Source organism: Chelonoidis abingdonii, chromosome 2, assembly GCF_003597395.2.
Source record: "Chelonoidis abingdonii isolate Lonesome George chromosome 2, CheloAbing_2.0, whole genome shotgun sequence".
NCBI classification, from domain to species: Eukaryota; Metazoa; Chordata; order Testudines; family Testudinidae; genus Chelonoidis; species Chelonoidis abingdonii.
Window position 1 is genome coordinate 92,067,287 of NC_133770.1, and position 27,397 is coordinate 92,094,683.

The 27,397-nt window shown below is 41.4% G+C and overlaps 1 protein-coding gene across 1 annotated transcript in view; it reads left to right on the plus strand.

Annotated features, from left to right (window-relative positions):
* The window catches only part of ITPRID1 (ITPR interacting domain containing 1), a 62,589-nt gene that overhangs the window by 22,711 nt on the left and 12,481 nt on the right, over positions 1–27,397 (plus strand). The window contains exons 9-11 of the mRNA XM_075062572.1: positions 1,413–1,467; positions 22,687–22,769; positions 24,163–25,641. Coding sequence (XP_074918673.1) covers positions 1,413–1,467; positions 22,687–22,769; positions 24,163–25,641 — 1,617 coding nt within the window. The remainder of the gene's footprint in view (positions 1–1,412; positions 1,468–22,686; positions 22,770–24,162; positions 25,642–27,397) is intronic.

The window sequence follows — 27,397 nt, forward strand, 5'->3', positions numbered from 1 at the left end:
AGAATATTTTCAAACATCATATCCCCGCACCAGGGAGAGAAGCCAGACCTCTTTCTCTGTGTGTTACAGACTGTTTTAAGATTTTCAGTTTAGGTTAAAACTACTGTCAAAATATTTGGCACAGGTGTTTTACAAACAAACTTCAGTGGTGTCAACAAGTACTATTGTATAAAATGCCAATGTGCTTTCCAGCAGTTGTTCCTTAAGCTCTGTGTCCTAAAAACGAGCTCATTCAAAGCAATAGCTTGTCCTCTGATCCACATTCCATTGGAATGGCTCTAGTCCCTGATGTTCTGCTGTCAATACATTTTAGGAGCAATGGGAAGCAGATCAGGAATAACCTGGAATAACCTGGAATATTTGTCAATCCTAGTCTTATATAAGAACAGTGTGCAGTTGCAACAGTGGGATCAGCTGGAGTGTGTCTGGTCCCATTGCTGCAGAAAGAGGTCCAGAAAGGCTACTGCCCCATACTGGCAATTCTAAGAGGATGCACAGAGGAGCAGGCTTATCTTCCCAGCCACCCAAAGATTAAAGATAGGGGAAGGAGGCCAACAATTACAGTCACCCTGAAGAACCAAGGAAATGGGGAGAGGAAACAGCCAGCAACCAACTACAGACATTTGAAACTTGAGAAAGAGGCCATGCCTCCTCCACAGAAGATGGCAGCAGATTAAGGAAGGTTTCCAATTTCCAGGGTCATCTTGGGGAGGTGGGATTCTGGATCCACAGAGAGGAGGCTCGTTCATCCGAGTCCTGTTTCAAGTTTTTCTTTTGCTACAAGAGTTTTGTCCCAGCCTACATTTACCTATATGTCCTGCAGTGGCTAAGAAAAATGCTAAGCCCTGACTGCAAGGCTGGGGTCATGGTGCTGTCCTCCCCCATTCCAGCGTGCAGAGAAACACATGAAACACTGTTTTACCTCTCTGAGGCGGTGTGGTTCAGCACAGTGGAGTTAAAGAGCCGAACTAGCCGCATGCGTTTTGAACAGCATCTAGCACAATGGAGGCACCAATCCCTGTACAGGAGGTTTGGGTGCTTCTCTAAATACATTCCCTGAGCAAAATCCTGCCCTTCCTTACACAGTATTGCAAGAATTTCGCCCGATAGTCTGATTTATGCTAATAAAGGCACATTTTCTGAGGGGCATTTGTTTGAGCCAGTTCAGTGCCAAGAACTTGAATGTATAGTACAGGGGTAGGGGGCCTTTGTGCATTGACAGTTAAATATGGGAGTTGGAGGGTGACCAGGACTAGATCCTGGCTTAAAATACTAAACAGTAATAAAAACAAGAGCCACCAAAAGAAAACTTAACAATATTTCAGTTGGAAATTCTTAATTCTAAAAGGGGAAATACACTTGTAATAATAAATAAGCTGATTTTGCTTTTGTTTGTTATTTTTCTGTCTCAGATCCAGAGCTTTGAGGATGAAACTCCAGGGGGAAACCTTCATGACAGCACTTCAGGTGGGTATTAAGAAATAAAATGTAGCTATAAAATGGTTTTTTTTTAATTTTGCTGTGTATTTTTTCTAATTTCTCATCTCTTGCAGAATGCATTCTCTAGCTGCTCCTACCATCTATGCAGCTTGAATGCACAACTATAAATGTGTCAACCAAATGAGCATTCCCCATAATAAAATCATATGACTTGCAAGTACGCACACCAAGCCAAAGGGGCTATATATGTGTGTGCCTAGAGGTCTTAAAGGTCTGCTCATACACAACTCATTGCCAGGCTGGGGCCTGTGTTAAGTGCTTAAAGGGTTAAAGCACAAACTGCTGGACCGACAGTAAAATGGAAGTGTGTCTTGACATCCTGTGGGAGGACCTGAGTTTGAGTCCTGAGTTCTTCCTGCTAGAGAGATGGATGGGAAGTACTAGAGAAGCAGACTGGTCAGCCTCCAGAACAGGGAATGTCTAGCAGGGTTCTCAAGTTCCTCCCTTTAGTTGTATTCAAAGCATCAGTGACAAACTCCAGAGCAAGGGAGAGTCATTATGTGATTGAGCTTGAGCGTGGCAAGGAACAGACAGCAAGGAATAAAGGGAGAAATCCTAGTGGGCTTTACCATATCATAATAGAATGATATTGATTATTTAAATGCAAATCCATATTTAGTCACGTACATAAGTGGCCTGATATCAATAGATGCAAATCATCCGTGCATCCCATTGATTTACCCAAGCGTTGACATCTCCAAGAGTTGACATCTTGGTGGCAGTGTAATCAATAGCACAAGTCCCATTGACTGCAGTATGGCCAGGAGTTCACTCTCAGTGCATAAACTTCACTTAGTAAATGCTAGAGCTGATCATACTATTTACAGTGAATAATTTATCCAACAGCCTTTCTTTCTTTCTGTTTCCAAATGATCTGTGAGCACGTTTTTGTTTGAATGGTTGTGTTAGCTATACATAATCATTCAATAAACACTGTATGTGGGTGTATTCCAGTTTATGGATTGTTCATTTGGTCCTGTCTTTGGCTGTTCACTATAGGCCTGATCCAAAGCTCATTGATATCAATGGAACGACTCTAAAGCGTATGTTGACATTGCAATAAAACACCTGCAATGGCCTGTGTCAGCTGACCAGAGCTTGTGGGGCTAAAAAATTGCAGTGTAGACATCCAGGTTCAGGATGGAGCCTGGACTCTGGGACTCTTCAATGGCCAGCCTGAGCCTAAATGTCTAACCGCTAATTAAACAACCCTGCAGGCCAAGGCCTGTGAACCCTCGTCAGCTGACACAGGCCAGCAACAGGTGTTTTTATTGCAGTGTAAACATACTCTCATTGACTTCGCTGGGCTTTGGATAAGGTCCTCCTGTTTGCTATTCACAGTGTATTAATCACCTCAGTTACATGGTATTGTTTTGTTTCTGCTTCCTGAATGACAACTGAAGCTTTATAAATAGAGACAAGCTCCCACACCAATGCACAAATAATCTTCATACTGGTATTCACACAAAGAACAGTCATTCCCCAACATTTGTGCAAAGAAAACCTCATTTGCACAAGTATTCACAGAGAGTGACCACAGCCAAACCAATTCAGGATTTGCTAAAATGCTCACAAATAGTGTTTCCTACTATTTGTCCAGCTCCAGTGAATTACTGTACCATGTAATGACAAATGGTATTAATTGCTGCAGATCACATAATTATACTGTTCTCACTATAAGTAAAGGAATAACTAGGTACCCTGCATTCTGGTCTAAAAGACAGAAATAAGCATGTGCTTAGTCAAGATTTCATGGTACAATATGTAGAATGTGATTACTCTGACATCAGTGCTTTGTCATCCAATTAAATGGCCAACCAATGTCATATAAGTAAATAGTACAAGTGTTATACTAATGCAGAGGTCAGCAACCTTTCAGAAGTGCTGTGCTGAGTCTTCATTTATTCACTCTAATTTAAGGTTTTGGGTGCCAGTAATATATTTTAACATATTTAGAAGGTCTCTTTTTATAAGTCTATAACATATAACTAAACTATTGTTGTATGTAAAGTAAATAAGGTTTTAAAAATGTTTAAGAAGCTTCATTTAAAATTAAATTAAAATGCAGAGCCCCCCGGACTGGTGGTCATAGGTTGTCTACACCTGTCTTTCTCTGTTGTTATGGTACTATTGATATTTGTCTTAATTTCAAAGAAGACAGGGTAGGGCCAGATCCTCTAATCTATTTAGGTACCTAACTCAGAACTGTGGATTCCACTGAGGGCAAGGTACCTAGAACTTTGTACCACTGAGTCTAAGTCCCCTTTATGGATCTAACCTTAAGGCCTCAGTTCAGCAAAGCACTTAAGTATATGCTTAGCTTAAATTGAATAGCTATGAACTTAAGCATGTATTTAAAGTTAAGTATGTCCTTAAGTGCATTCCAGGACAGGGATAGACTTAAGCAGGGATAGACTTAAGCACATGCTTAAAGCCACATGCTGAAGTGCTTTGCCAAATAGGAACCTAATTATGGAAAACATCAGCTCCAAAAGTGAATGCTAATATAGATTGTAATCTCTTTGGGGGCAGGGACTGTCTGTTACTGTGTTTGTACAGTAACTAGCACAATGAGACCTCTTTTTTGGTTGGCCAGCAGGATCTACTGTAAGAAATGTAAATTTCAAGTATCTGAAAACAGGGATGGAAGCTGTTCCACTCTGTTACCTCTGGATATATTGCTAGGTGCTGAAGAAGTAGGGCTAACTACCAAGAGAGTATTTTGCATAAATGGAGCATATTAGAAACGGGTGACTTATTGAAGTACCTACCCTAAATGGTCTTTTCCCTTGGCTCTGTAGCCTGGCCTCAATTTTAGTCCAATTGCTTAATTTTCTACACTCCCCATGAAAGCCAATTCCCTGTCTGTTGCGTGCCTTCTTTATATTTCTCCATAATGTAGATTTTGACTATTTAAATGCAGCAGGCTTTATGATAAGGCTTTTTTCTTCTTCTTCTTTTCTTTTTTGGCAGAAAGCTGAGACTTAATTTTAAAAGACACTCAAACCCCCAAACATCCCTGAATGACTTACAAGGAAAACAGTGTTTTCTAGCTCTGTGTTTTAAAAAAAATTACAATTTTTATTAGGCAATTTTATCATTGTTATAAATAAGTAATTGTACTGGGGAGAAGGGATAATCCTTATTTAATTAAATTCATCTATACTCCCAGGTTGGCACCAACCAGACATATGTGAGACTAATACCCACAGCCTGCCCGTATGCATGTGCAATTAAAAATTCACTCTACAGTAGCACTGGCAGTTTAGTGTTGCTTTTGGCATTTACAAATTCTTTTATTTTGTGACTTTTTTTTTTTACCATACACATATGCTGGAGCAGATGTTGCTTATTTGTTGTTTATTCAAATCTGTAGGCTCTGGCAGCTAACTCCATTGTTCTGTAATGAAGCTTTATTCACTGTCCTGTATTAGGACCCAGCAAATGCATGACAGGCAGAGTTAGCTCCCAGCAGGCAGCTATAGTTATTGCTCTTACTTATTGGCTTTTATATTCTAAAGCTCACAGTTGAGAAAGCTGGCTGGGCAGTGCAAGGGACTGGTGCTGTTGTGTTCTGAGGGAAATAACTCCACTGTATCTTTGCCCTGATGACGTGCAGGCTTGCATGTAAACTCATCTGTTGCAGGGATTTCGTATTCAATACTTGACAATAAAGCTGTTCTCTCTCTCTAGACCCCCATCATTCCTTCCGTTTTCAATTAGCCTTTGTAAAGTATTGGGTTTAACTAAAGGATGTTTCAGTGTTGTTCATGCCCGTTAACTCAGCACGTGTCTGAAGATTCATTTGCAACAACATCTATTATGGATGCAAGGGAACTGAGGTTTATTTTTGTATTCGTTCACTCCCACTTCTTTCTTCTTTACTCCTCAATGCCTTTCCCCATTAGGGGAGCCACACTATTGCTGTGCAAGGATTCCAATGTAGTATTGACCAAAGAAGGACCTGCTGATCCCTGAAGGTTGTATGCCAACATAAAGGAATTAGCCTGCTGGAAAACCTCTTTGTAGCCCAAGAGGCAATCAATCAGAGAAGTAACCACCTCCATCTGGCACACTGTGACATGGAAACTCACTATTAGAGCATTTGTGATTCATCTTGTCCCAACTAATGGTGCCAGGGATCAAACTATACTCCGTCTTCGCAGCAGCTGGGAACATTCTAACTTCCCAGCATGCTAAACTAACGCATTAGCTCCTGTGACTTATCAAGTAGCAATTCTTTTAATTATCACACCTTCACTCCTCCTACCCACCAACTCCACATATAGTGTGGCACCATGGGAATATTTCCAGAATGCAGCCAGTATTTTTCTTAATTGACTGTGTTCCAACAGTGTGAATCCTGTTTATTCTTCATTGTAACGTGCATGGCATTGATTGCTCCATGCCACCACAAGTATGGGAAAGGAACCCACATTTATTTCTGTGTTTCTGCTAGCATCAGTGTTTCTGCCAGCATCTGTGTTTCTGCTAGCATCAGGATATTTCTGTTGCCTTTCATCATTCTTTAATGTCCAGCGGAAGGGGTAACAAGGTAATTCAAGGTCCTGGTTACCACTAGAACTGTCACACTGTGACCATTTACACTATGGTCCTTTAACGTCCCCACTTTCTGAACAGTCCTGACAGGTCACCTTAGTGTAATAATGACCTCCAATAGACGGGATGAGAGAGAAGGAAATTAGAGCATTGCTGGTGGAAATCCAGTGATGGATCTTGTTGCCTGTGACCTAAAGGGGACTGATTTTCCACTCTGCTACATGGGTTTTACATTGGTGTAATTCCCTTAACTTCAGTGGAATTATAGCTGTGTAAGCATGATGTAATGGAGTGACTCAGTCCCAAATATTTTCTATACTACTGTTACTTTGCTATAGCTGTTCTGGGAGATAGGTGGGCTTTCCTGTCCTCTGTGATGACCACTGTGGAAATGCTGAACTCTTCTGGGTGGGATCTTTCTACTCTGAGGAAGTTAAGTTCTTCACAGAGAAGTCGTGACTGATTCAGAACAACCTCTGTGGATTTAGGGTCAAAGTGGATACTCAGTCAAGGAACAAGGATTTGCTGTGCTGCCCCATTCCGTGCCCTCCAAATGAGTCTTATGCAGTATTCTAGTTAGAGGTTTTTAAGCTATTGTAAGCTATTATGATTTGGACCTAATCCCTCCCTCAGAGAGGGAAAGCTGCAGGGAAGTTGCAAACAAATTGTAGTCAAACATACTTTAAAAATGGACACAAATTGTTACTTATCTGTACTGTGGTAATGCCTATGAGCCCAATTCATGTCCTAGGACCCCATTGTGCTAGGTGCCATACAAACAGAACAAAAAGTGGCCCCAGCCTCGAAGAATTAACATAGCTTTGTCAACTGCAGCCCGATGCTGAGGCTTTTCTTTCTGGCTGAGATCATTGAGAAGCCCATGATATGTCTTATCCAAAATCTGATATCCTGAAATCCCCTTGTAGTCAGGCTTTATAATAATTGGAGATATATGTATCTCCTAGAATTGGAAGGGACCTTGGAAGATCATCAAGTCCAGCCCCCTGCCTTCACTAGCAAGACCAAGTACTGATTTTTGCCCCAGATCCCTAAGCAGCCCCCTCAAGGATTGAACTCTCAACCCTAGATTTAGCAGGTCAGTGCTCAAACCACTGCACTATTCCTTACACAGCTTCTGGCTGGATTATAGCATAGAAGCAGAGTTAATAGCATTGGCTGATGAACTTCACATCAAGACATCCATGCTGACCTTTCAGAGGTTTTTGATACCATTTAGCAGAGAGTGTTTCTGGACCTGGCAGGGAAGGGGGGGATTTTCATTCTGTTTGGGGTGATTCTATAGGATGGTGTCGAGTGACTCCTTCTCCTTCATCAGGGCACTCGGCTGTTCAATCCCACAGGAGTTCAGTTATGTCATTTCTTTTTATTCATATCTCTATGCAGATGCCACTTGGGGAGATTGTGAAATAATATCTGCAATGTCATCTGTATGCTGATGACACTTAGCTCTACATCTCATTTTCATCAGAACTAGACATAGCCATCACCAGGCTTTCCCAAAGTTTGGCAGGGATTGGAAGATGGATTAAAGCCAATTGGCTGAAGCTCAATCACTAATAAAATGGAGGTGATGCTGGCTGGCAAGGAAAAATACTGGGAGGACCTGGCAAAGTCTGAAGCTGTTCCATCAATTGAAGGAGGATAAAAGACCATTGCCAAAGTGGGCTGTAAGCTCAGGGTTAGCTAGATTAATCATTTCTGTTAGATTCTCAAATTGTATCAATGGCTAGAAATAATTCTGATCATGCATCACTAACTAAAATATTATGCCCTTTCCTCTGAAAGACAGATCTCACATTGCTCATTCACACCTTCATTATCTCTAGACTTGCCAATGCGGTCTGTTTATGACTAAGCAAGAAAGCCACTCAGAAGCTCTGACTAGTGCAGAAAGCAGCTGCCTATCCTCTGAGTGAGATTGGTTGTCCGAGCATATCACACCTGTGCCCTGGATTATTCCCAGTGAAAATGTGTGAAATTCAAAGTGTTGGGCAGTATCATCACACCTAAAATGACCCCAACCCCTGATACCTTAAAGACAATACTCTCTTGCTCTCACTCTGACCCAATTGCCTTAAAGGTGTGGTTGCTGGAGCCAAAGATGAGGCATTGTCAGTGAAGAACCCTCACCTCTGAAGTTTGCAGAACTCAGTTCTGGCCTTTCTAGTAAATTACAACATTTTGTTCACTAGAGATTGTTGAGAAATATTTTTTCCCCATAAAATTTTTTGATTAAACAACATTTTTTCCATTTTCATCTAAATTTTTCTTCTCCAATTCTGGGGGGGTTGGAAAACACACAAAGGAATACGTTCATTTGTTTTTTATAGAAAAACAGAATTTTCTTCATTTAAAAAGTTGTTCTAGAGAATTTTTTTACCCAGTTCTGCTCCTCACCAAGGCTTTCTACTAAATGTGAGCTATGAAAGCATGTGCTCTTAGAGAGAGAGCAAGCCCTAGCCATTTCACTGTTTTCTAAAGCATAGGGATCATGAGGAATGTGATGCAAAGCGCCTAATTTCTCAGGTGTTTTGGGTGGGAATAGGTTGAAGGCTGAGGGCTATGGTGATGTGCTAGTTATTTTGTGGATGTTACACGGCTAGCTTACAGGATATTTTATACATTTATTTTTATCCTGCCTGATTTAATCTTATGAAATGCTTAGCGCCCGGGATAATCACTTTTTAATCAAAAAAACTAAATACATTTTGTTCCTTATATGTGGAAAATATAGTCCCATTTCAAGTTATGTGAAGTGTGCCCCTATACCACAGGGATGGGTGCTTTTTAAAAAATGTGATCATAAATAATAGCATGTACAGTGGGAGGCAGAAACAGGAGAGAAAATTGTACAATTATCTACAAGATAGGCACCATATAACTGAAAATGTACATCACATCTTAGATGTATCAGTGTTATTGGTGACTACAGAAAGAAAAACAGGCCAGACAGTTTGAGAAGGAGGGTAAGAGGGTTCTTCTTTGGTAAAAGTAGAATAATTATACAGCAACATCTCTGGGGACCCTGGGTGCCTTGAAGTTTTCTGTTCTTGTTATAAGCTCTCTGGCAGCAGGAACAGTCTCTTTTCTCTGTGTTTGTACAGCCCCTAGCTCAGCGGGGTTCTTGCCTATGACTGGGGCTCCTACACCTTACCAAAATGCAAATAAATAATAATAATAATTATGTTTGGTTCAGGATTTTCTATGTTACCGGTAATATGTGGTGGATCACAGCTTCAACATGAGTTAACAGTGCAATGTTTTTGCCAAAAAAGCAAAGGCAATTTTAAGTTGCATTAACAGAGGCATGGGAGGTGACAGTACTGCTCTGTCCAGAGCTGCTTAGGCCTCAGCTGGAGTACTGTGTCCAATTTTGGTCACCAATGCATAGAAAGGATGTAGAGAAAATGGGAAGGATACAGAGGCAAGTGACAAAGATGATAAAAAGGGATGGATTGCAAGCCATATGAGCCAAGGCTGAAGGAACTAGATAGTTTGGAAAAGAGGAGATTGCTGGGAGGACATGTTAGCAGTCTTCAAATATTTGAAAGGCTGCCATAAAAAAGATGGAGAAAAGTTGTTCTCTCTTGCCACAAAGGGAAGGACAAGAGGCAGTGGGTTCAAACTACAGCATAGCAAATTTAGATTAAATCTCGGGAAAAACTTTCTAAGTGTAAAAATAGTAGGACAATGGACAGACTGCCTAGGGAGTGGAAGCTCCTTCACTGGAGGTTTTCAGAAGGAGGCTGGACAGCCATCTGACTTGCATGGTTTTTAGGCACAACAAATCCTGCATCTTCGCAGGGAGTTAGACTAGATGACCCTTGTGGTCCATTCTAACACTATGATTCTATAATACTGTGTATGCTAATTTAAACAAGAATCTCTCTTAATCCAAATGGAACAGAGGACATGGAATTTATCTAGCTAACCTGCATTTTGAATAAGATGTAACTAATGCATCGTGGGGCATCATTTCCTATAATGTGGGTTTCAGATAAGAAGATTTATCTAACTTCTAATATAGTTTTGTTTAAAACAAAGCTCAATGGAAGGGTATTAATGAAAACTGTAGTTCATTCCAGCACTGAAAACTGAAGTTATGGTTTGTCTGCTGCTGCCACCTGGTGATCATTCTCCTATGCTGCAGCATGTTCTGTTTGTCAGGTCTAAGTCATATGGCAATACACTAGTTGGGCAGCCCTTACTCCAATGAGAAATTCCATTGAAATGGGCATTCCTAGAAGGTGACAGACTATAAACATGAGAGAGGGTTGTAGAACTGGGCCTCAAATTGTTTCTATTTAAAAAGTAAATACAAACAAAGATTTGCTAGCATCATCTAATCTGTATATTTTTACATCTGCAGTGGGGAAAAATAAAGTTTCTAAATGCTTCAGAAAATATATTTGAATCATAAATGTGTTGTTTTGTATTTCAGTGACACTAAGTGTTGGTAATCAGAACAGCTGAAAAACAGCTCTTTAGAATAAAGGCAGAATGTGCAATTGTGGCAGTTTTGCACTCCCTCATTTTGGCAGTGATGTGGAGCTGCCCTGCAGATATGCAGCACAGGTTAGCGCAAGACATTTTGGTCACATACCTGCAGGGCTGGCCTTACCATGAGGTGAACTGAGGCGGCCGCTTCAGGTACCAGACTGTGTAGAAAATTGTGTCTGCTGGTGGTGCACATATATTCTCTGCTCTAGATGCACAGAGATGGTGGAGTGCTGTGCTGGAGGAAGGAGGACACGAGACATAACAGGCAGGCAGGAGGAAAGGTGAGAGGGAATAACAGAAAGCAGCAGGACCTGCAGGGAGAGAGAGGAGGAGGAGCCTCTTATGTACCTCTCTAGCACCCCCAGGAGCCTGGACTGATTAACACCAGTTTCTCAGCGAGCTTCCTCTTTCCTGCTACTTCCCTGAACCCACTTGAGGAGAACAGGCAGTCAACTGAAGTAGTAGGAGCCAGTGAGGCCCTTAAAACGCTGATATCTTCCCTCACTCAGGCCCTGCTGCAAGCCTACTTATTTGTCCCCTTCAATTGAGTGTTGAGAGATGCTATAGCTGGCACAGAACAGCAGTCGTGAGTGAAAGAAGAAAATGCCCCTCTGGGGCAGCATTCAGAAACAGAAAGAAAGCAAAGGAAGCGTTTCTATCTAAGCAGGAAGGAGCTCTCCTGAGACACACAGACACAAATGTTCACGGTGAGCCTTCCGGCCCCAGTGAGGATGTGAGTGGTGAGGAGATGCCTGATCTTCCAGTTCGTCAAAGTGCAGGTGACCTGGCAGCTACTGCAGCATCCATATCTCCATCTCAAATGGATGTAACCATGCACATTCCTGTAGAAAAGTGTAGATCAAAGAAGAGTGTGGTGGAGGCACAAGAAACAGCTGCTGCTGAGTTTCGTTCCTTAAGTCTAGATGATCCAGGACTGTAGACCCACTTGAGCAGTAGCCTGAGGGACTTCCTTGTACTGCATGGGCCACAGCAAGTGAAAAACTTCATGTTCCCCAAAGACAATGAAAATAGAAGTTTCCATTCAACACATTACTAGTGTGAAATCCCCAGTGATAACAAAGTGGAGAGGCCATGGCTTATGTACTCAAAAACCCAGAATGCTGCATAATGTTTTTGTTATAAACTCTTCCCTCTAATGTTCCAGCCACATTGGGTTCTACAGGAACAAAGGACTGGAAAAGTCTGGCTAGAAATCTGGCATGCCATGAGAAGACAGCAAATCACCAGAGAGCATTCCATAGGTGGAAAGAGCTTGAGGTAAAGCTAAGGTTAAAGGCCACCATAGATGATCAGCATCAAGAGAAGATTTTGTCAGAGTTTCTTTACTGGCAAAATGTTCTGAAAAGGCTCATTGCCATTGTGAGAATGCCTGCTACCCAAAACCTAGCACTGAGTGGCACTTCAGATCAGCTGTATGTGCCAAGCAGTGGAAACTTCCTTAAAATTGTGGAGCTGATGGCTGAGTTTGATGCTATACTCCAGGAGCATCTAAGAAGAGTCACCACCCAAGAAATGTACACACAGCACTACCTTGGAAAAACAGTACAAAATAAGATCATACAGTTACTGGCAACAAAAATCAAACAGAAGATTGTGGCAAACCTGAAATCAGCGAGATATTACTCTGTTATTCTGGACTGCACATCTGACATCTGCCATACGGAACAAATGACTTTAATGGTGTGTTTTGTAACAACAACAGAACCTAGTGTAAATGTCCCTGCAATGGTGACTGTCAGAGAGCATTTTCTAGAATTTATTGACATTGATGATACTACAGGAGCTGGTATGACAAATGTGCTTCTTAAAAAGCTGGAAAATGTGGGAATTGTGATAGCTGACATGAGAAGTCAGGGCTACGATAATGGTGCCAGCATGAGAGGACAGAACAGAGGAGTGCAGACATGGATCCGAGATTTAAACCCTTGAGCTTTTTTTGTCCCATGCAGTTCTCATTCATTGAATTTGTAAATGCAGCAGAGAGTCCTGTGGCACCTTATAGACTAACAGACGTATTAGAGCATGACCTTTCGTGGGTAAATACCTACTTCGTCGGATGCATGTCACCCACGAAAGCTCATGCTCCAATACGTCTGTTAGTCTATAAGGTGCCACAGGACTCTTTGCAGCTTTTACAGATCCAGACTAACATGGCTACCCCTCTGATACTTGACATCATTGAACTTGGTGGTCAGTGATGCAACATCAGCTTCTAGTGAGGCTGCTGAATTTTTTAATGTAATTCAAAGCATCTGTGTATTTTTCTCTGCATCAACTCATCGATGGCGAATTTTGAAGCAACATCTGGGAACATCCTCTCTGACACTGAAACCACTGAGTGCCACACGATGGGAAAGTTGAGTGGAGGTGATAAAGCCTATCAAACACCAAATTGGGAAGATAGATGATGCCATAGTTGCCATTATGGAGGATAATGCTATGACAGGAACTGTTCATGGGAGAACAGTGGCAGAGGGAAATGGAATCACCAGAAACATACATAACTTCAAATTTCTGTGTGGCTTAGTGTTGTGGCATGACATACTGTTTGAAATAAATGTTGTAAGCAAGAGACTCCAAGGTGTTGACGTTGATATATCTGGAGCAATGGAACAACTGGACAAAGCAAAGTCATACCTACAGTCTTACCAGTCAGATGAGGGATTTCAAAACTTTCTGAAGAGTGCACAGAACTTGGTAGAGGAACTTCACACTGAAGCTGTTTTCCCACCCATTCAAGAATACAAAAGTCACCGAAGAAGAAGACGACATTTTGATTACGAGGCACGGGATAATCCCATAAGAGACCCCCAAACAACCATTCAAAGCTGAATTCTTTAACCAGGTGCTAGACTGTGAAATACAGTCAGTTGAAGAATATTTCATGCAGCTCAAGGAACACAGCAGTATATTTGGGATGTCGTATGATATTCCAAAACTCCTCACTATACCTGAAGAAGACCTACACCAGCAATGCAGGGTACTAGAGACAGTGTTGACACATGATGACATGCACGATATTGATGTGAGTGGTTTAGGTGATGAACTGAAAGCCCTTTCAAGATACATTTCAGCAGGATCAACTCCAAAGGCTGTTCTGGAATATATATGCACAGATGAGATGACCATCCTCTTTCCAAATGCGTTTGTTGCTCTGTGCATACTTCTAACATTTCCTGTAACTGTTGCCAGTGGAGAATGCAGCTTCTCCAAGCTGAAGTTAATAAAAACACATCTATGCTCCACAATGACACAGGAGAGGCTGGCCGGCCTTGCAGCCATCTCAGTAGAGCATGAGCTGGCGCAGACTGTGGACCTTCAGCTGGAACCAGGTCGAATCTTTGCAGACAAGAAGGCACGGAAAGCACGACCTTGATCATTCAAACAGATAAAAATGCCTGTGTTTACTATGCAGACAAGAAAAGTTACATTTGTTGTTCAGGCATTTGAAAATAAAGTGTTACTTAAAATTTTTCAACAAGGAATTGTAAGTTGTTAGTTCTCCTTTATTGGAGTAGGTAGCAGAGCAGCACCATGAGAGGAGTAGAACAGGAAGAAGGAAGAATTGAGACCTTTCAAAGTTTTGGCCCAATCAAGAGGGCATGGAGGCATCATTTAGCTCCCCACCTCAGGTACCAAAATGTCGTGGGTCCGCCCTGCATACCTGAAGACTCATATGCTCATTTGTAAGCTGTTTATATTTTTGTTTTACATCCAGATGCTTAGATGAAATATTTTCTTGTACTGTGCAAAAATCCAATGGACTGCGAAGAGTCCTCTGCTCAGATAATAGTTGGAAGCCCACTGTATATCTGACAACAGGTAACTATTTCAGAGGAGTTTTACTTGATTTGGTTGTAGCAGTTCAGGGAACAGAAGTATGTGAAGTATCGATCAGTCCAGATACAGGTGATTCTTTATCCTTTATTCTAGTTACTTTAACCTTCTCCAAATGATGTTCTGATAGCGGTTAGGTTAGTAGTTGCACTGAGCTCCCTGCCTATCCTGCTGAGCAATATTGTTTCATGGTTTCCTTGTAGTCTCCCTATTGGTCTGTCTATATCCATCTGTTAGCTCTCATCTAACACTTAGACTGCAAATTCTTTGGGGCAGGGACAGTGTTTTTGTTCTTTGTACGGTGCCTGGTGCAGTGGGCTCCTGGTCTGTGACTGGGGCTCCTATGCACTATGGCAATACAAATAACTAATAAGAATAATTGGATCTACTGGGTAGGAATTTCCTGTTGATAGATGCTGTAGGTAAGGTTGTATTGTGGAGAAAGATGACATACAGACCTAGCCAATGGTATTACAGTACATAGATGGGACAGAGACACCACAGAAATCTGCAACATCAGGTGTTGTCGGTAAGGTTGGGGGGTATAAATGAGGCGTAGTCAGTATCTATTCCAAAGTTAATAGAGCTCTAACTTTAGTTGACTCTTTTGTCCTTCAGGACAAAAACTTGAATTTTAGGTACCACAATGTTGTGTCTTGACATCATGAGGTGCACTCCTGTGGGTAAATATTAAGACTGACATTTTCCAACTTTGTACCTAAGGTCAGGCACCTAAAGTGACCTGCTTTAAGTGGGTTATGGCGGGGGGGGGGTGTACTAAAAGTGACCTGATCTCCAAAGGTGCAAAACTCCCAGTTTCACAGGTGCTGACTTTCCAAAGTGCTAGGGGGTACTCGACCCCCCAGGCTCCACCTCCTCTCCACCTCTGCCCCATCTCTTCCCACCCAGTTCCGCCCCCTTCCCCCAATCACGCCATGTCCTCGTTCCTACCCCCTCACCCTCCTTCCAGAGCCTTCTGAATGCTGCACAACAGCTGATTGTGGCAGGCGGGAGGCACTGGGGCTGTTGGGGGGGGAGCTGATCCAGGGGCTGCCAGTGGGTGCTCAGCACCCACCACTTTTCCCCATGGGCGCTCCAGCCCCAGAGCACCCATGGAGTCAGTGCCTATGCCCAATTTCTTCTGTTAGAGTTTTGATATTTGGCACCTTTGAAGATAGTCACTTAAATCCATATATACGTCACTTTTATTAAGAAGCCTAAGTTAGGCACCTAAAGTCAGTTTAAAACCTGAGCTCTGATTTTTTTCGAGTCACTCTAATTTGTTTTCATGCTTGTTTGGTTTTTATATATATACGTTTTTAGAAATGAGAGCATCCAATCTGTAATCAAATGTTGCCATTCAAAATCCAGCACCACCGTGTAATAGCTGCAGGAGACCTGACTGTCGTCAGAGTGGTAGCTTACCATAGTTGCACTGGGACTACTCACTGCTTTGAGTTAGGCATATGCTCAAGTATCCTGCTGAATCGGGCCTAGGTAAGGAGAAAGTCATGATTTATAGTTATGCAAAGACCTTGAGAGTTTTGTGAGAGAGACTGCAAAGTGCCTTACAAATACAGCTGAGTGAATAATTCAGAATGACTCCTTCAGCCTTTTTTCCCCCCTTACAAAATAACCATGATCTCTGTTTCTTGGAATGTATTTATTATTCAAATATATGTGCTGGATATTTTTTAGAAAAATGTACTCTGTGTGGGTTGATCACATATAATTACAGTTTGAGCCACATTGCTTACTTGTTGTTGTGCAGATAAGTCACCTTGTATTGTTTCTCTTTTGTGACTAGATGAGCAAGTGAGCACTTTAATGTGCATTTTTACATGTGTAAATTTAAAGTTCAGTTTCTTCAAATACTTATTCATCCAGCTTCGAAAATTATGAATATTTGTGCCAATAAATCTTAAGTATTCAAATGCTTATGAAAGACAAATGAGGTGGCCCAAGCAAATTTATTTTAAAATTCATGTGAATAGTACTGGACACTTTTTTGCTGCATTCACTCAGCATTATTTGCATTATTAAACACATCAGTTTGAGGTAAGTTAAATATTCACTCGATTAGAAACCAGGTCACAAAGAGGTTAAGTGTCTTGCACAAGGTCAACAGAGAACCCGTGACAGAACTTGCAACTGAACTCAGAACTGGAGCCCAGTCGTGGATTTTAACCACAAAACAGTACACCTCCAATAGGTTAAACATACAGACACAATAATTTCAAATAGTCTGTTTGCCCTAATCTTATGTGCTGGAGATTGCTGAACTTGGAAAGTACTGTATCCACTGCACCCCCAAAAATGGGGAAATTAAGTCTTTTTATGAAACTATTGGACTGAATTAAACTGATAAAATAGGCTCTGAGAGGTTAATGAGCTTTGGGACCTGGAAAGCAGTCTTTCTTATCGGAGACTAAATAGGTGTGGAGCAGTCACAGGATTAATAAATTATCTTAATCTACTTTTACTTACAACTCTTGCAGAACAGAAATGGTATTTAATAGCAAAACCATCCTAATCTGAGCTATCACAGCAAGGCTAAGAAACAAGGCTTTCTAGCAGCTTTGGGGGAAATTCTCAGAGTTCCTCTTTCTACCATGGCCAGATGTGTTCTCTGCACAATTCCCTGAGTTGTAATTGTTAACTCATACCTCAGAAAAGGTCTGAGGCTAAAGCTCCTCTCGAAACACCCTTTAGCTCCCCTTTAAGCTCTGCATACATGCTGAAAATCTCTGCAGGTTTGGGAGTGTCTGTACACTAGGGGCTTGTCTATACTTATGCCTAAATCAGCACTGCTGCAATTGATGCAGCGCTGTCGATTTCGGTGGGTCTGGTGAAGACAAGCTAAGTCGATGGCAGTGCACTCTCTCATTGACGTCTATACTCTAGCTCCCTGAGGAGCATAAGGTAAGTCGGCGGGAAAGCATCTGCCATCAACACAGTGCGGTGTTGATATCAGTGCAAGTCAACCTAAGTTATGTTGACTTCAGTTATGTAACTTATAAAACTGAAGTAGCATAATTTAGGTCAACTTACCATCAACTTTAGTGTAGACCAGCCCTAGGAGAATGACCATTGCTGGCAACAACTTGTGCCCTTTGGGTGACCTTCAACCATTGTTGAGAAAGTTTAATGTGGAATGGGCCAAATTATCTTGACTACTCAATCTGTATGCTTGAGAGAAACCTGGTGTACTGAGTAATTCTGATTTAAGGGGCTATCAAAGTGTCCTAGTGTAGGCCAGCAATATTATATATGATAAAGGAGAACGTATTGAAATGCTAACAGCTTGGTTACAGTGGTAGCCACTAAATACTTTTACAGTTATCATTGGCAAGAAAGTTAGTTACCACAGTGTTCATAGGAAGTAAAATCCACTGCTGTGCAGAGAGCCAGCATAAGGCATATCCTCAACTGAGGGCTCACTTATCAGCCCTGTTTTGAAGGTTGAAGTGGAGATGAAGTGGTGCATATGCCTAGAGTTGACCCTCAGCACAGGGACCAAAGGGTGGACATTCTCCAAGTGCTCACTCAAGTGTAAAGGTGTTAAACTATGTCTACAGTAAGTGCTAAGTGATGTTTCACATGGAGTCAGCTACCTCGTAATAGTTACTTAAAGCAAATGCAATTTTAGGTTACATTAGCAGAAGCATAGCCTGCAAGTCACTGGAGGTGATAGTACCACTCTACTCAATACTTGTTAGGCCTGACCAGGAGTATTGTGTTGAATTTTGGTCACCAAGGTATAGAAAGGATGTAGAGAAACAGGAAAGGATCCAGAGGTGAGTGATAAAGATGATCAAAGGGATGGAGCCATAAGAGCAAAGGCTGAAGGAACTGGGTATGTTTAGTTTGGAAAAGAGGAGATTGAGGGGGGATATGATAGTGGTCTTCAAATACTTGAAAGTCTTCCATAAGAAAGATGGAGAAAAGTTTGTTCTCTTGCCACAGAGGGCGGTACAAGAGGTAATGGGTTCAAACTATGGCACAACAAATTTAGTTTAAATCTCATGAAAAATTTCCTAACTGTAAGAACAGTAGGACAATGAAACAGACTGCCCAGGGAAGTCATGGAAGTTCCTTCACTGGAAGTTTTCAAAAGGAGGCTGTATACTTATCTGTCTTGGATGTCTTTTAGACACAACAAATCCTGCATCTTGGCAGAGGTAACCCTTGCGGTCCCTTCTAGCCCCATGGTTCTATGATTCTAACTTTTTTTTTCACCTTTTACCAAGCCCACAGACTGCAAAGCAACCCCTCTTCCCCAAAACAGTAATGCATCCCAGTTCTCCCAAATGCAAGATATGTAAGTTAAAATGGTTTGGAAATGGTTCAGTAATCTCTTTTAAAAAAAAAAGTCCGTCCTCAGTTTGAGCCTGTACCCTGAGTTTCATATACAGATTTTATGTAGCCTTGTCATAGGCAGACTCTCACTGAAGAAAAAGAGATATTGGCCTGACTGAAAGCAAAGGAAAAACCTGAGTAGCTGACCAAGAAGAGAGAAAGTCTCATCTTTTCAAAATTTTCTGTCTTTACTTATAGAACTTCTGCAATAAGTATGTCACTTCAGTGATTTGATGTAACCTGACCTGAACATGCAGTTTTTTCCTCCCCACACCCTATTCTGTCCTAAACAAGGCATGGGTACTTTCAAACTACAGTTCTAAAGAGTTTTTATTTAAATAAACTACAAAACAGTAGAAGACGGAATCTGAACTCAAAATGGACATTAATGCTTTGTCTATATCACAGTTTGTAACCACTTAGTTATGTGGTTGGCTCTGTCTCCACACCCAACATAGTTAATACATTGTTTGGAAATCATGGCAGCTAGGCATGTGTAACCCTTGCCTACAGTCTTTCTGTAGTTAGGTTGTAATGCTGTATTTTGATCTGTAGACAGCTCAACCAGTCTTCTATCCTCCTCTTGTGCATTGAAGTTATCCCACAGTGCATTGCTTCACATCTGGCTGGTGCATCTTGTGTGCACGCCTTTCAGGGACTCTTAGATTTTTCATAGATACAAACAAGGGTAGGTAGCATAGTAAGTGGTGATGTGCAAACATAATTGAGTATTTGATGGCTGTGCTGTGGAAAAAGTACTGGGTGGATGCAACTCAATGCAATCTGTTGGAAATTGGGTCATACAAGAGTGTGATGACATGGTTACAACAAACTTGGTAGATGGGGGGGGATAAAAGGTCTAATCTTCTATTAATTTTCAGAAGATTTCTCCATGTAACGCCCAATAGCAATGAGTTGCCTATAAAACCTGCATGCAACAGCAGAAGAATAAACATCTTAATAACCACCACTCCCAAACAAATACAGGTAACATGAACTAATATGTTCTTCTAACAGCAGTGTGAATTTCCAAACTTACAGTAGACTGACCCTATCTGAGATAGGGAGTCTTTCTCATATAAGACATCAGTTTGAGTCGAATGCAGATTGGGAATACAGCAATTGAAAAATTACTACATTTAAAAATGATGTTCTGCTTTTGTTTCTTTATTGGTAAATGTGAATGGATGTAGGACAGCAGAATACATCGTCAGCAGCAGCTGGCTAAGGTGCAAAGAGTGATTGAAACATCTTGTAAAAAAAAGTTTAGAGAAGTGGTGGAATATTTTTCTCATGGGAGAAGTTGAACTGTGATTTGGAGACCACCCATAAAACAGAAATTTGGGAGCAATCTTGATGCAAATTGTTGATAGTGCAAGATACAAGCTGGCAATTCCCATCAGAAATGAGGCAACAACTGCTGAATTGACAGTTTATCTGCTGGTGACAAGAAGACAGATACTACAATTTATGAATTTGTAATATTTAACCAATGGTCTGGTCTTGATTTTACAATTGCCTTCATTTACAAATGTTTTCCACCCTTTATTAGTTCAAGCATCAAAATGGAATACATGTAACACATTTCATTATAGGCTATTTGTGTTCCTGCTTTTTATGTTTCTTAATGAACAAAAATGACTGTTGATTGTTCTTGTCCTGGCTTTTCGGATAGTGATTTAACCCTTAGCTAACTAGCTTTACATGCAAAGGGATGAAAATGGTTGATTTCCACAGGTTGCGGGAAGTGGTGTGTTAGACAGAAGGGAGGATTATGTGGCTGTTGGGAGGGTAGGCTGGATCCGAATTGTTGCCTGGAGTAAGTCCAGAATGACTCCACTCCTGGGAACCCCATTCTGCCTTGGCATTCAATCCTACTTTGACTTAAGAATAAGAACATAAGAATGGCCCTACTGGGTCAGACCACGGATCCATCTAGCCCAGTATCCTGTCTTCTGACAGTGGCCAGTGTCAGGTGCCCCAGAAGGAATGAACAGAACAAGTAATCATCAAGTGATCCATCCCCTGTCGCTCATTCCCAGCTTCTGGCAAACAGAGGCTAGGGATAGCATCCCTGCCCACCCTGGCTAATAGCCTTTGATGGACCTATCCTCCATGACTTTATCTAGTTCTTTTTTGAACCCTGTTATGGTCTTGGCCTTCACAACATCCTCTGGCAAGGAGTTCCACAGGTTGACTGTGCATTGTATGAAGAAATACTTCCTTTTATTTGTTTTAAACCTTCTACCTATTAATTTCATTTGCTGACCCCTAGTTTTTGTGTTATGAGAAGGAGTAAACAACACTTCCTTATCTACTTCCCCTATACCAGTCATGATTTTATAGACCTCAATCATATCGCCCTTTAGCCTTCTCTTTTCCAAGCTGAAAAGTCCCAGTCTTATTAATCTCTCCTCATATGGAAGCCGTTCCATGTCCCTAATAATTTTTGTTGCCTTTTTCTGCACCTTTTCCAATTCCAATATATCTTTTTTGAAATGGGGTGATCACATCTGCACACAGTATTCAGGATGTGGGTGTACCATGGATTTATATAGAGACAACATGATATTTTCTGTCCTATTATCTATCCCTTTTTTAATTATTCCCAGCATTCTGTTCACTTTTTTGACTGCCACTGCGCATTGAGTGGATGTTTTCAGAGAACTATTCACAATGACTCCAAGATCTCTTTCTTGAGTGGTAACAGCTAATTTAGACTCCATCATTTTATATGTTTAGTTGGGAATATGCTTTCCAATGTGCATTACTTTGCATTTATCAACATTAAATTTCATCTGTCATTTTGTTGTCCAGTCACCCAGTTTTGAGAGTTCTTTTTGTATCTCTTTGCAGTCTGCCTGGGTCTTAACTATCTTTAGTAATGTTGTATCATCTGCAAATTCTGCTATCGCACTGTTTACCTCTTTTTCCAGATCATTTATGAATATGTTGAATAAGACTGGTCCCAGAACAGACCCCTGGGAGACACCACTGTTTATCTCTCTCCACTCTGAAAACTGACCATTTATACCTACCCTTTGTTTCCTATCTTATCCAGTTACCAATCCATGAGAGCACCTCCCCTCTTATCCTGTGGCAGCTTACTTTGCATAAAAGCCTTTGGTTAGGGACCGTGTCAAAGGCTTTCTGAAAATCTAAGTACACTATATCCACTGGATCCCCTTGGTCCACATGCTTGTTGACCCCCCTCAAAGAATTCTAGTAAGGCATGATTTCCCTTTACTAAAATCATGTTGACTCATCCTCAACAAATTATGTTCATCTATATGTCTGACAATATTGTTCTTTATTATAGTTTCAACCAGTTTGCCTGGTACTGAAGTCAGGTTTACAGGCCTGTAATTGCCAGGCTCACCTCTTGAGCCCTTTTTAAAAATTGATGTCACATTAGCTATCCTTCAGTCATCTGGTACAGAAGCTGATTTAAATGATAGGTTACAGACAACAGTTAATGGTTCTGCAATTTCATGTTTGAAACAGTCAAAAATCAACAATTTTAGCAAGTGAAATAATGAAGCAATAGGACAAGCGGTTTATTGACTATTTAGATTGGTTTATGTCGAGTGTTCAGATGATAACATTTGTTTTACACGTATGTAAAATGGAACTTACTGATTATACCTGTTGTTAAATCGATGTCTGCCCTGGTATTTGCAGCTATGCTGGGCTCACTTTGTAGTTCATTCTAGTTGTAGCCATATAACTGAATTCGGAGAAATACTGCTAGGACCAGGAATATACTTAGCACAGGAATGAACATTTAAAGTCCACCCACTGTAGAATCTAATGGGAAGCATTTACTGATTTTTATCCTGGCTTGCTGTTTGAATCTCTTTCTTCTCTCCCCCACTTTTCTCCCTGCAGAAGTGCTGGTGACAAGAACAAACAGCTGCCAGTCTGACAGCAGTGGATTTTTGGAGGAACCACCGGAGCCCTTACCTTTACAAGTAAAAAGCTGCTGATAATCTTCAATGAGATTAATGAAAAGTTTGAGCAAAACTAATACCCCAAAGTTATCAGGTTCATGAAAAATAAAAGCAATACGGAGGATGGAATTTCCCTGAGATTCCCTGTGGGGAAAACAGGGAGATTTTTATAGGCAAAAAAAAACTTTCTACCCGAGTGGAATACTGTGCAAGGTCCAAAATTATACCTTGTACAACTATTCCACTTTGGCTACCCTATATCCTATCTTACTATATTATATTATTGCCCCTCTGGCTCAAGTGGTCAGCCAACATTTAGGGCTTTGCTGGGTTGAATCTGTTAGGAAGAGATGATGTGAGTCAGGTATATTCTTTGGTGTAATCTAGTTTATTTACAAAAGATCTACAAAAAGTCTTCCCTGAACACAGTAGAAACAGCAGACCATCTCCTTGCTCAGAAATAGCTCAATGTGAATCTCCATGAAGCTTTGAGCCCATGAAGATCTGTCTCTCTGCGTCCTCTTAGGGCCACATTTGCAATAGCTTCTCTTGCTTTCTGCCTCCAGCCTACACTCAGCTGCAATCAATATTCTAGCTCCTCTGTTTGAATTCAAGGAAGCTCCACTGTCCATACAACTTAGTTCTGACCTGCCATGTAGCCTAGTGCACTGAACAGTAGCCTCCATTGCTTGCAGATAAAGGAGCCACTGAGCCTGAAAATGGGTGCTTGGCACGTCTGTCTTTAACAAGTTTGTTTTTGGATCAAAGAATTCCTTTATGGCAGCCATTAGCATCTCCTAGCATAACATTATGTAGGCAGTAGCACAATTTGAGGTTTCCAAATCCCCTATATTAAAAGACTTGCAGTAAGATGTAACTAGAACTTCTAATGAGAATTCAAAATAGGAGGTGGAAAATGACATTACTCCATGAGCCAAAGCTCAGTGAAGTCAACAAAAGTCTTATTTAGTTCAATGAGCTGTGAATCAGGCCCACATAGTGCAGCCCTGAGTAGGTGTGAGGTGCAAGGGTTGAAAATTTGATTGGCCCTGTTGGTCTTGTCTTCACAAATAAGTGTCTAGTTTTTTGCTCAGCCTGCTAACTCATATGAAAACTACAGACCACCTTGTTTTCACAAGAATGTTAACTTGAATTATGAACACACCCTTTTCCCGCCAGTGAAAACAAGGCTTTTGTGTGGCATTGGTGCAACATTTAGGAGGAGAAACCTCATTCTGCTCTCCTGACCACCCAGGGACCAACTGACCACAATCAGCCCTTAACCACATACCAAACAAAAGAGCTCCTTTTGTATTTAAAAATTCTTCAAGATAAAGTCCCATTATCCATCTCATCAAACTAGTCCATGGCATTGCAATATTACATTCTTAGTGTCCTCTCATTTTCCTTGCAGAATCCATCTTTTCCAGGACACCTGAACCTTAGCTGTGATGCCCATGACCGAAAAGTAGCTCTGCCACATAGAACAGCTCTCACTGTATCACACCAGGATTTTCATGAAAAGCCAAAGGGCCCTGTTGCTAACACCTCCACTGCAGATTGCAAGAACATTCCAAGGGTGTCTAGTCCAGACAGAGACCACAAGGACCAGAGAGAAGAGACTGCCCTCTCACTAACTGTGGAAGATGGTCTACATCAAGTCTTCAGTGATCAAACAGAGGGGGTTGTCAAAGAAATGGTGTACGATGCGAACAAGCAAGAGATTAAAATTGGAAGAGGGCAACAGCAAACTCCATGTTTTCAGGATGGTAATCAGGATGTGGGAGATACTGTCACCCCAGAACTTAACTGTCATTTATACTTCAGCTCAGTACCCAAAACTCAAGCTCCATCTCACGCTGAAGAGAATGGCACAACTCCCATTGACTTCACTGGCAGTGGAGGCTGTGCCAAACAAAAGGCAAGAGAGGGACCTTTGACTGAGGAGGATGCTGGGAAAGTACTTAAGGAAAATATCCAGGAAGGTATTACGGAACATGTAAAAGGAAAGCAATGTGATAAGGAGATTATCAGTAAAGTTGATACCCTGGTTCCAGACACCAAGGCCACAAGTGGTCAGCAGTTTTGCAAACCGGAGATTGATATATACAGTATAAGCTGCTCTTGTGAAAAAGGGACACCAGAGACCCAATGGCAGGTCTCACAAGTACAAAACAAAAACAAGGTTATTTCAAGCAGTTCTTTACAAGTGGCTAATTTTTCTGCTTACTGCAGATCTGAATTTAGTTCCCAGGAGAGCACAGAAACTTGCTGTTTGGGTAAAATATCAGAAGCCACCAAATTGGAGAAGAGTGATTCTGTCCAAAATGCTGAAATACACACTAATCCCTCGAAGTCTGTTACTGTTCAGATGTCTTCAAGGCTGGTGTCCACTGTGCAAAAAGTTTCCTTGAGTGAAGGCCTCGGCAAAGGCCAGTCTTTAGAAATTAAATCCATAGGGTCCCAGTGCTCTGAGGGTGAGCCAATAATTACTTCAGAACTGGGTATTTTGAAGGAAAGTCTAAAGGAGACAAGAGAAGCTTCAATTCAAACTGACACAATTGGAATAAAAACAAGAAATCAGTGGCCTGACCCAAATCTTCTCCCTCCATTCTGTAGACATGGTCATCTCACAAAATCAGTCTCCCTAGACACTGGGCTTTATGGGAAATACAGATCATCCTACCATGAAACATTGGGTGCCCAGTCTGCCCAGTGCGGTCACAGCTGTCATTGTGTTTGCTGCCATCATTGCTGCTTTCAGTGGGCCTTTCCTTTCGCTGCTTCCTCCAAACATCTTGGGGCCTGTTGTTCAAATCACAGCACCATAGAGTTACAGCTTTTGAAAACATTAGAGCTCCTGCAGGATACAACAGTGAGGAATATTTCTCCAGTAAGTATGTTTCTTGCTGAAATAATACGTAGAATCTGGCGCATTGAGAGTAAACTCCTGGGGTGTTAGTTTTTTCAAAGTCCACTCAAGCTCTGTTCAGTGTTGTAGAGGAAGTGTCTGGAATGTAGCTTAGGAAACAGATGAGAAGAAGGGACAGTCCGTCCTGGACAAGTGGGAGGAATGTCAGAAATATACTTTGACTCAAATTAGGTTGTTTTAGACTACTTCCCTTAATGCTGAGAGTACTTAAATGGTACCTGCTAGGTTAACAACTGACCAAGATGAGTTGGAGGACTAAGGTTTACACAGGTCCAATTCATAGGTCAGACTGAGCTGCTGTTACTTTCCACTTCTTCCATTCTCTTCAGTGTATAAATTCTACCAATCTGGGTTCCCTTAGGGCTTCTCTACATAAAAAGTTGTATTGCTTTAAACTATACCAGTATATTTAAAGCAGTACAAGCTCCCCCTCCCAATATGGCTGCAGGTATAGAGTGCTTATACTGATACAGCTTTATTCCCAGCCAGGCAAGGAAATAAACTGCACTGGTGCAAGGCAGTTTTATACCGATATAACTGCCTCTACAGTAGGAGCTGTACCAGCGTAACTATTTCAGTAAAAGAAAAAAATAAATAAAATTAAAAAAAAAAAGTCACATCCCTAAAGGAAATAGTTATACCAGCACAAAAATGGCCTTACACGCTCTCAAACCCGCTCAGCCTTGCTTAAACTCACACTTACCAATCAATATGTAAATTGCACCCTGTTATGCACTGCTCTGTATTTGGCCCAGTGAGTTTGAGTCCCAAAAAAGAGTGTAAGTAGTTGTGATTTCCACCCTGAAAGGGCCAGCAGATGGCATAGTTCAGACTCACCTCACTTTGGCCCTGTATCTTTATTTTATCAGGGCCCTTATTCATGGCCAAATAAATAAATAAATAAGAAATGCCTAAAGGGAGGGAAAGGTTTGTAGAAAAACAAGTCAAATTTATGCAGTAATACAAGGTCAGCCAGTGTTTTGAAACTGAGGGGAAACTTTGTTTTTTCTGTGAACTTACGCAGTTTAACCATTTTATGTCCGAAGCTGCAGAATGCCCTCCGTTAGGTATTTGTACATGCTCCTATATACTGAGCAAATAAGGATGAAATCACATATGACCCAATCATCCCATGAATAGACTCACTGATTTCAATAAAATTGATGTTCTATATAGCCCTGTGTCAAAGTGTCCCCACTCTGAACCTTAGCATCCAAAAGATGGGGTACCTGCATGAACCCCTCTAAGCTTAATTACTAGCTTAAAAATGATAGAGCTGCCACCACCCAAAAATATAGTGTTTTGGGACACTTTCTGGCCCCCAAACCCTTCCCTGGGGACCCCAAACCCCAAACCCCTTGGATCTTAAAACAAAGGGAAATAAACCATTCCCCTCCTTTCTTCCTCCCAGACTCTCCCCTCCCTGGGTTTTTCACAAGGGCTGAACAGCCAGAACACCGACTGAAGTCAGTGGATGGGGCGTGCCTAGTATCTCAGAAAATCTGACCCAGGTAGAATAGGGAACATTTTAGGATATCTCTACACCACAGTTAAACACCCGTGGCTGACCCAGGTCAGCTGACTCACAGGGTCCCAGAGCCAGAGTCTCAACATCTATACTATAATTAAACAGCCGGGTAGCCTGAGCCCCACGAGCCCAAGTCAGCTGACATGGTTAGCTGCAGGTGTTTAATTGTGTAGATGTACCCTTAGCCAA